Consider the following 9,371-nt stretch of genomic DNA (forward strand, 5'->3'; position numbering starts at 1 on the left):
CAACTTCGACACGGCCGGCGACAACCTCCTCACGAACGTCGAGGCGTCCCGCGACGTCACGGTCAAGGGCCGCACGGTCAACGTCGCCCCGGCCTACAACTTCGTCTCCAAGGTCGCGAGCCTCACGTCGAACCTCGCGCTCAGTGCCGACACGTCCGTCGAGCTCAAGCTCGACTCGACCGACGTCTCGAACCGCGACGCGCTCAAGGGCACCATGTCCATCGACCACTCCATCAACGCCAACGACTCCATCAAGCCCACCTTCGACCTCGACAGCGGCTCCGCGACGTACGAGTACACGCGCAAGCTCGACGGCGACGCGGAGCTCACCGTCGCCGCCAACCCGGGCAAGTCCATCGAGATCGAGTGGGACGACGCCGGCTCCAAGGGCCTCTGGACGACCAACGTCCAGATGCCCTGGGGCAAGCCCGTCGGCGCCTCCGTGTCCTTCAAGCGCAAGTTCAGCCTCTAGGACGCCCCCCGGCGCAACCCCGGCCCGCGCCAAGGCGGCCGGCCCAGCGACCGCGCGTGACCCCGTCCCCGGGGCCCGCGGCTTCTTCCCCTAAGCCCGACCGCGCGACCTCGTCTCTCTCGTGGGGCGGAGGGGGCATCGGCCGGGCCCGCGCGGCGCCGCCGGCCGAGAACGGATGGCCGCGTCCCGCTACCACGTCTCGCAGTAGGGCCGCAGGTCGAGCTCGTGCGTCCACGCGCTCCGCCGCTGCGCGTGGAGCGCCCAGTACGCGTCGGCGATCGCGTCCGGGTCGAGGAGGCCGTCGCGGCCCTTGAGGTCCGCGTACGCCGCCTCGCCGACCAGGTCGCGGACGAACGCCGTGTCGATGCCGCCGTCGACGATCACGGACGCGACGTGGACGCCCCGGGGGCCGACCTCGCGCGCGAGCGACTGCGCGAGCGCCCGCTTCGCGGCCATGGCCGACGCGAACGCGGCGAAGCCGGCGCCGCCGCGCGTCGACGCCGTCGCGCCCGTGAAGATCACCGTGCCCCGCCCCCGCGCGACCATGCCGGGGACGACGGCCTTGGAGAAGTGGAACGCGGACAGCGCGCACAGCTCCCAGACCTTGGTGTAGACGCGCGCCGTCGTCTCCGCGACGGGGACCCGCACGTTGCCGCCGATGTTGTGCACGGCGACCTCGACGGGCTCGGGCACGCCCGCCACGAACGCGGCCACGGCGGCCTCGTCGCGGAAGTCGACGGCCGAAGCAGCCGAGCCCGCGGGCGGCCGCCGCCGCGCGCCGTAGACCTTGAGGCCCTCGCGCGCGAAGCGCCGCGCGAGCGCCGCGCCCGTCGCGCCGCCGCAGCCCGCGATGATCGCCGCCATCGATACGGCAGGCGGCGCGCAGCGCGCAGGCAGCGTTTCGAGTATTTCAGAGCGCCGCGGCGCAGGCGCAGGCAAGGATCGCAGCGCGCGCCGTGGAGGCAGGCGTGGCAGCGTTTGGAGTCGTTTCAGAGCGCCGCGGCGCACCTGCAGGCAAGGATTGCAGCGCTCGCCGTGGAGGCAGGCGTGGAGCGGTCGCAGAGCTGCCACTCGCGAGCTAGCGTCCACTCCTGCGTCGCGCGAGCAGGCTTGCGCGCGGCCCTGCCCGGAGGACGGCTCTCAGAAGTGCACTCCGAAGCCAGTGCAAGTTTGACGGCAACTTACTCCCAGGCCCGGAGCGGCGGCGTCCACTGGGAGAGGCCCGAGGTGACGTTGTGGTAGTAGGGCCGCTGCTTGTCGTCGGACCAGGCGACGCGCCACGCGCCGCCGCCGACGGACTCGAAGAGCTCGTCCCGCGGCGGCGGCGGCGCGGCGGCGCGGTCGTCCGGCGCCGGGGGCCGCGCGTCGACGGTCGCGCCGCCCGGCGGGAGCGCGCCCGGCGCCGTGACCCGGAGCGGCTCCGAGAAGGGCGTCGCGTCGCGCTCGGCGACGGCGAACGCGGCCTTGAACGCGTAGGTGCGGCCCGCGACGAGCGACGTCGCGCGGACGCGCGGCGTTCTTCCCCGGTGGCAGCGGACCCAGGCGCCCGCCGGGTCGTCGTCGTCGCGCATGAGGACGACGAAGACCGCGTCGCGCGAGGGGGGCGCGCCGTCGAGCAGCAATTCGACGGTGCGCTCGCTCCAGCCGCCGCCCGTCGGGTCCCGGACGCGGCTCCTGTCCGGGGGCGTCTTGAACCAGGCGCTGAGCCGCGGCGGCGGCGGCGGCGGGCCCGTCGTCGCGAGCGCGACGTTGCCGAACTTCGAGATCTGCTTCCCGCCGTGGACGACGGAGACGCGGAAGCGGTAGCGCGTCGCCGGCGCGAGGCCCGCGACGCGGCAGCCGCCGCCGGGGCCGCTGTGGACGACGTCCCAGGCGCCCGCGTCGGCCTCGGCCGAGGCGCCGCCCCGGAAGAGCTCGAGGACGACGGCCGCGCCCGCGACGGCCTTCGTGCGCTCGAGGACGACCCTGGCGTCGCGGCGCGCCGCGTAGGCGCGGCAGATGGCCTTCTCCGCGACGCCGTCGGCGCGGAGCGTCGCGAGGACGTCGCGGAGGCGGAGCGCGTCCGCGCGCCGCGCGACGCCGAGCGCCTCGACGTCGCCGACGGACATGGCGCGCTGGAGCACCGCGCCGTCGACCTTGAGCGCCGCGAAGGCCTCGGCGTAGGCCCCGAGGCCGTGCGCGCGCAGGATGACGGCGCGGACCTCGTCGACGCCGAGCCTCGCGAGCTTGACGCGGCCGCGCTCCGCGCGGTCGTCGGCCCAGGTCCGCCGGTCGCCGCCGTCCGCGTCGCCGCCGCGCCGCTCCCAGCGCGGGTCCCAGCGCAGGACCAGGGCCCCGTGCTCCGCGCGGAGGAGCTCGAGCAACGGCGCCTCGTAGGGCGGCAGCTCCGCGGCGCGCGGCCGCCGCCGCCGCGCGGTCGTTTCCGGCACCGCGGCGTCCTCGACGGCCCAGGCGACGAGCTGCGCGAGGCCCGGCGCGTGGTCGCGCCGCGGGAGGTGGAAGAGCAGGGGCGCGGACCCGGGCCGGGCCACGGCCGCGCCCCAGAGCTCGAAGAGCTCGAGCGCCGACGCCGCGGCGCCGCGTCGACCGGGCGCCGCGCCGGCGACGGCGGCGACGGCGCGGGGCAATGGCGCCGGCGCGGCGATCTCGACGAGGCGCCGGAGGGCGTCGACGGCGACGACGGTGCACCAGTGGTCCGCGCCCGCGGGGCGGACGTCGTCGCCGACCGCGAGCGCCGACGCGACGGCGGCGCCGCCGTCGGCCGTCGCGACGGCCGGCGACCCGTCGCCCCGCCGCGGCGCCCACTTCTCGAGGTCCAGGGACACGGCGTCCAGCGCCGGCGGCGCGCCGGGCGCCGCCGCGACGAGCGCGCGCGCGCCGCGGTTCCGCGCGGGCTCGCCGTCCGGGCCCAGCAGCGCCACCCCCCTGTCCGAGAACGCGGCCTCCGGCGCCGCGAAGCGCCGCCACTTGGCCCGGCAGCGCCGGGCGACGCGCGGCGCCTCGACGTCGTGGTTCTCCGGCGCGGCGCGGCAGAACGCGGCCCAGGACGACAGGAGGCCCACCGGGTCGACGGCCGCGAGCGCTCGCCCGACGGCGTCGTCGCCGCCCCGCCGGTCCGCGCGCAGCCGGCCCAGGGCGCGCCGGGCGCCGGACCGCGCCGCCCGGAAGGCGCGGCCCTCGGCCTGGACCGCGGCCAGGGCCTCGCGCTTCGCCGTCCGCGCGGCGCCGGCCTCGGCCGCCGCCGCCTCGGCGACGAGCTGCTCGAGGGCGCTCAGCGCCGCGGGCGCCTCCTTCGCGGCGACGAAGGCCTCGCGGCGCTTCTGCGGCATGGCGATGCGAAATGCCCGCGGGCAGCCTCTCACACGTCTATCATCGTACAGATCAAACCGGCGCCTTAACTTGCACCGGTCTTGACGTCAACCTTAGCCTAGCGCCCGGGCCAGTCTGCGCCCGCGAGTCTTCGACCGCGCCGTCGTCGCGCGCCGCCATGGACCTCAACAGCCAGGAGTTCTACGGCGGGGGCCTGAAGGAGGGCGAGGTGTCGACGGGGACGACGATCATGGCCGTCGCCTACGACGGCGGCGTCATCATGGGCGCCGACAGCCGCGTGTCGACGGGGACCTACATCGCGAACCGCGTCTCCGACAAGGTGAGCCACCTCCACGACAAGATCTTCATGTGCCGCTCCGGGTCGGCGGCGGACACGCAGGCCGTGAGCGACTACGTGCGCCACTACCTCGGGAGCCACGCGATCGAGGTCGGCAAGCCGCCGCTCGTCAAAACCGCGGCGAACCTCGCGAAGCGCATCTGCTACACGAACAAGGAGCAGCTGCTCGCGGGCGTCATCGTCGCCGGCCACGACGACGCCGACGGCGGCTCCGTCTACGTCATCCCCCTCGGCGGCGCGCGCCCGCGCCCCCCCTTCGCTTTTTCCGCGCGCGCGCGACGCCGACGCCGACGCCGCGCCGCCGCAGGCACGTGCCTCAAGGTGCCCTTCGCCATCGGCGGCTCCGGGTCGACCTACATCTACGGCCACGTCGACCACACCTACAAGCCGAACATGAGCCTCGCGGAGTGCAAGGTCTTCGTCAAGGAGGCCGTCACGCGCGCGATGTGCCGCGACGGCTCCTCGGGCGGCATCATCCGCCTCGTCTGCATCAACGCCGACGGCGTCGAGCGCGAGTACCACACCATCTAGGCGCGCCGGGGCCGGCCCCGCGCGACCTAACGACGACCGCGCGGTACGAGGTGGTACGCGGCGCGTCGCGGCCGACGCGACGGCGGCGGGGCCGCCGCGCGCCTCGGCCCGACGGCGCGGCCCGCCTGCGAGTCGCGCGACCGCGGGGGCGCGCGGGCTGCGGGCGCCGCGGGCGCCGCGGGCGCGCTGCGCGCGAGGGCTCGAGCAGCTCGATCTGTGACTCAGACCGCCACAAGCGCCGCAGCAGCCTCTCGCACGCCGCGCTCGACGCCTCGTCGCATGCGCATCGCATCGCGGCTGCTCGGCACGAGGCTGCTCGGCATGTCGGCCATGAGCACGAACGCCGCCAAGCCCGTGCTCCGCGGCGTCGTCTTCGACATGGACGGCACGCTCACGGTGCCCAACCTCGACTTCAAACTCATGTACGAGCGCTGCGGCGTGCCGATGAGCGAGGACATCCTCGAGGCCATCGCGAAGATGCCGCCAGCTGACGCGGACGCGGCCAACGCCGTCATCGACGAGATGGAGGCCGAGGGGCGGCGCACGCTGCGCCTGATGCCCGGCGCCGCCGAGGTCGCCGCGTGGCTCCAGGCCATGGACATTCCGACGGCCATCGTCACGCGGAACACGCGGGCGACCGTCGACCACCTGCACGACGCGCTCTGGGCGCCCAAGGGTCTGACGCCCTTCTCGCCGGCGATCACGCGCGACGACGCAAACGTGAAGCCCAAGCCCGACCCGGACGCGCTGAGGGTCATCGGCGAGGCCTGGGGCGCGCCGGCGGCGAGCCTCGCGATGGTCGGCGACAGCCCGTCGAACGACGTCGTCTTCGGCAAGAGGGCCGGGGCCTACACGGCCCTGGTGGACACGGGCCGCCGCTTCGTCGAAGGCAAGGGCGACGAGGGCGCGAGCGTCACGATCCCGCTGCTCGCCGGGCTGCCGAAGGCGCTCCTCCGCGACTTTGCGGTCGCGAGCGACAAGGCCGGGGCCCTCACCAAGTTCGAGACGCCTATTCCTAAAACGCCCGCGGCCGTCGCCGCGGCCGCGGGCGACCTCGCGGCGCTGCAGGCCTGCGCCGACCTCGCGGCGCCCGACGCGTCCGCGAACACGCCGCTCGTCTGGGCCGCCGACGCGGGCCACGCCGACTGCGTCGCGTTCCTCCTGGCCGCGGGCGTCGCCGCGGACGCGCCGGGCTTCCTCGGCGCGACGGCGGTCTGCCGCGCGGCGCGCGTCGGCAACGTCGACGCGCTGCGGGCGCTGCTGGACGCGGGCGCGGACCCGAACCTCGCGAACGACAAGCTCCAGTCGCCGCTCCACTTCGCGGCCTTCAAGCGGAACCCGGCCTGCGTCGCCGCCTTGCTCGACGCGGGCGCGTCGACGCTCATCCTCGACCGCAAGGGCCGCACGCCGGACCAGGACACGAAGGACGCGGCCATCATCGCGACGATCCTCGCCGCGCGCGCGGCACGGCCCCACGAGACGTTCTAACCTCCTACGCCGCCCGCTTGACAGCGAGCGTGAGCGCGAACCCCGCGGCGTAGCGGCAGCCGACGAGCGCCGCCGCGGCCTTGGCGAGGCCGGCGGCGCCGCCGCGCCAGGCGACCGCGACGGCCGCGGGCGCGAGGACGTACCACGCGAACGGCCCGACGACGAGCAGGGCCCGCAGGAGCCAGCGCGGCGTCGCGAGGTTCGACCGCGCGACGAGGGAGCCCATCTCCGCGGCGCGGCGGAACAGGTCCCCGGCCTTGCCGTCGTCGCGCGGCACCGTCGGCCCGCCCTGGACGTAGACGCAGCCGAGCGCGTTGAGCGACTGGGGCGTGCCCGACTTCTCGTACCAGTGGACCGCCTCCTCGAGGTTCCGGGGCAGCCCGTCGCCCGCGTGGTGCATGACGCCGAGGTCGTTCATCGCTTGCCGGTGGCCGAGCTTCGCGGCCTTCTCGTAGAGCCGCGCGGCTTTGCGCTTGTCCGGCGTGAGGCCCAGGGCGACGACGGGGCAGCCCGCGGGGCCCCAGCCGTCGTCGTAGCACTTGGCCAGGTGGTAGACCGCGGACGGCAGCCCGGCCTTGGCCGCGCGCCGGAGGTGGGCCAGGCCCTCCTTGGGCTCGCCGTCGCGGAAGAGCATCATCGCGCAGGCGTAGGACGCGTCCGGCGACCCCCGCTCGGCCTGCGCCTTGAGCGCGGGCAGGTGGTGGCCCTCGGGCGGCGGCACGAGGTCGCACCAGCACGTCGGGCACCGCGGGTGGCGGCCCTCGGCGAGCGCCTTCTGCCCGAGCGCGTTGCTGCAGGAGACGCAGATGGCCGTCGAGCAGTTCGGGCAGACGTGGCGCATGCCGTTCTCCGTCGGCACCTCGGCCTGGCACGCGCAGCAGCGCAGGACTGGCGTGAGCATCGTCTCGATGGATGGGGCAGCGTGCTTGAGGTCGGCGATGCGATCGTTGTTGCCTCAGCGACTCGCGGCCACGATGGGAGCGTCGCTCGAAGAGCTCGCGGCGGCGATCGGCGTGCAGGGCGCCAAGGTCAAGGAGCTGAAGACGGCCAAGGCCGACGCCGGCGCCATCAAGGAGGCCGTCGACGCGCTGCTGGCGCTAAAGAAGGAGCTGACGGCCCTGGACCCGTCGCACGCGCTGGCCATCGTCGACAAGAAGGCGAAGAAGAAGGGCGGCGGCGACGCGCCCAAGGGCGGCGGCGGCGGCGCCCAGAAGCCGAGCAAGAAGGAGCTGCGCATGGCCGAGCGCGCGAAGAAGGCCGAGGCGGGCGCGGCCGCGCCAAAGGCCGACGCGTCCGCGTCCGCGGACGTCTTCGGCGAGGTGCCCACGATCATGTCCACGGAGCTGAGCAACAAGGTCTGGACGCCCGTGTCCGCCGTGACCTACGAGGCCGTGGGCACGACGGTGCTCGTCCGCGCGCGGCTCCACACGGTCCGCGCCAAGGGCAACCTGGCGTTCCTCGTGCTTCGGCAGGGCTGCTTCACGGTCCAGGCCGTCGCGGCGGCCGGCGGCGACGCCGGCGTGCCCAAGGCCATGATCGCCTTCGTCGGCAAGATCCCCTCGGAGTCTATCGTCGACGTCGAGGCCGTCGTCGCGGCCGCGGACGTCGCGTCGTGCTCGCAGTCGGACGTCGAGCTCGCGGTGAAATCGGTCTTCGTCGTGTCCAAGTCGCTCCCGGACCTCCCCTTCCAGATTGTCGACGCGTCGCGCAACGAGAACGAGCCCAAGGACGGCGAGGTCGTCGTGGGCCTCGACACGCGGCTCAACCACCGCGTCATCGACCTCCGGACGCCCGCGAACCAGGCGATCATGCGCGTCCGCGCGGCCGTGCCCCTGCTCTTCGCGTCCTACCTCGACGCCAACGGCTTCGTGGGCACGAACTCGCCGAAGCTCCTCGCGGGCGCGTCGGAAGGCGGCTCGTCCGTCTTCAAGCTCGACTACTTCGGCCGCGACTGCTGCCTCGCGCAGTCGCCGCAGCTCTACAAGCAGATGCTGAGCGCCTGCGCCGACTTCGAGCGCATCTACGAGATCGGCCCCGTCTTCCGCGCCGAGGACTCGAACACGCGGCGCCACCTCTGCGAGTTCACGGGCTTGGACTTCGAGATGGCCATCTACGAGCACTACTACGAGATCCTCCACGTCTTCTCCGAGCTCTTCGCCCACATCTTCTCGTCCCTCGAGTCCAAGTTCGCCAAGGAGCTCGGCATCATCTCCCAGGTCTACCCCTTCGAGCCCTTCAAGTTCCTCCCCAAGGCGCTCCGCATCTCCTTCGCCGAGGGCATCGAGCTCCTCCGCGCCGCGGGCGTCACGGAGGAGATGCAGGGCAGCTTCGACGACCTGTCCACGGAAAACGAGAAGACGCTCGGCGACATCGTCAAGGCCAAGTACGGCACGGACTTCTTCATCATGGACAAGTACCCGCTCAGCATCCGCCCGTTCTACACGATGCCCGACCCGGAGACCTACGGCAAGGTGCCCCCGGCGCAGCAGCTCTCCAACTCCTTCGACATGTTCATGCGCGGCCAGGAGATTGTGTCCGGGGCCCAGCGCGTCCACGACCACGCGCTCCTCATGGAGCGCGTCAACTTCTGCCACAGCGGCGGCGGCCACGGAGGCCCCGCGCCCGAGGACATCAAGGGCTACACGGACGCCTTCAAGTACGGCGCCTTCCCCCACGGCGGCGGCGGCGTCGGCCTCGAGCGCGTCGTCATGCTCTACCTCGGCCTCACGAACATCCGCAAGGTGTCCTGCTTCCCCCGCGACCCCACGCGCCTCACGCCCTAGGGCGCGCACCGTGCGCCCACTCGCCGAACAAGGCCGGCGGGCCGTGCTCGTAACAGCCGGCGGGATGAGGGGCGACCGGCCGCGCGCGCATCCGCGGACGGCGCCGCGCCGCGCCGGACGCGCACGCTATGATCTCGTCGCTCGGGCGCCTGTATAAACACCAGCGAACGCGGGCGTCGAGCCCGCGGGCGGCGAAACAGGGGAACCGTTCCACGCGACTTACGTGTCCTGCCCCCAGACGTACTTGGGATAGGGCTCCGCGAGCGGCGGCGACTTCGGGCCGCCGTTCTCGAGGCTCCGCACGACGTTGTTCCACCAGATCTGCTGCCCCGCGCTCTGGATCCGCATGATCTCGGTGCGCGGCATGTTCTTGAAGTCCGTGTTCGCCTGGATGTAGTCGTTGCCCATGCGCCCGTACTCGCCGAGCGCT

The 9,371-nt window shown here is 73.8% G+C and overlaps 4 protein-coding genes across 4 annotated transcripts; 3 read left to right on the forward strand and 1 right to left on the reverse strand.

Annotated features, from left to right (window-relative positions):
• Positions 1–661: 661 nt before the first annotated feature.
• Positions 662–3,801, reverse strand: AURANDRAFT_61025 (hypothetical protein; the record flags this gene model as incomplete). The annotated part of the gene is made up of 2 exons (XM_009035248.1): positions 662–1,258; positions 1,705–3,801. 2 exons carry the CDS (start codon positions 3,799–3,801, stop codon positions 662–664), a joined length of 2,694 nt encoding a protein of 897 aa, XP_009033496.1.
• A 158-nt stretch (positions 3,802–3,959) lies between these two features.
• On the forward strand, positions 3,960–4,670 carry AURANDRAFT_52186 (hypothetical protein; the record flags this gene model as incomplete). The annotated part of the gene is made up of 1 exon (XM_009034692.1): positions 3,960–4,670. One exon carries the CDS (start codon positions 3,960–3,962, stop codon positions 4,668–4,670), a length of 711 nt encoding a protein of 236 aa, XP_009032940.1.
• Positions 4,671–5,000: 330 nt separating this feature from the next.
• AURANDRAFT_19633 (hypothetical protein) lies at positions 5,001–5,546 on the forward strand (the record flags this gene model as incomplete). Its single annotated transcript, XM_009034693.1, has 1 exon — positions 5,001–5,546. A coding segment is annotated over one exon (546 nt), but the record flags the coding sequence as incomplete, so codon positions are not given.
• Positions 5,547–7,117: 1,571 nt separating this feature from the next.
• AURANDRAFT_70646 (hypothetical protein) lies at positions 7,118–9,008 on the forward strand (the record flags this gene model as incomplete). The annotated part of the gene is made up of 2 exons (XM_009034694.1): positions 7,118–7,477; positions 8,031–9,008. The coding sequence occupies one exon, from the start codon at positions 8,147–8,149 to the stop codon at positions 8,939–8,941; it is 795 nt and encodes a 264-aa protein (XP_009032942.1).
• Positions 9,009–9,371: the final 363 nt, after the last annotated feature.

Source organism: Aureococcus anophagefferens (genome assembly GCF_000186865.1).
Source record: "Aureococcus anophagefferens unplaced genomic scaffold AURANscaffold_2, whole genome shotgun sequence".
In the NCBI taxonomy this organism is placed as follows: domain Eukaryota; class Pelagophyceae; order Pelagomonadales; family Pelagomonadaceae; genus Aureococcus; species Aureococcus anophagefferens.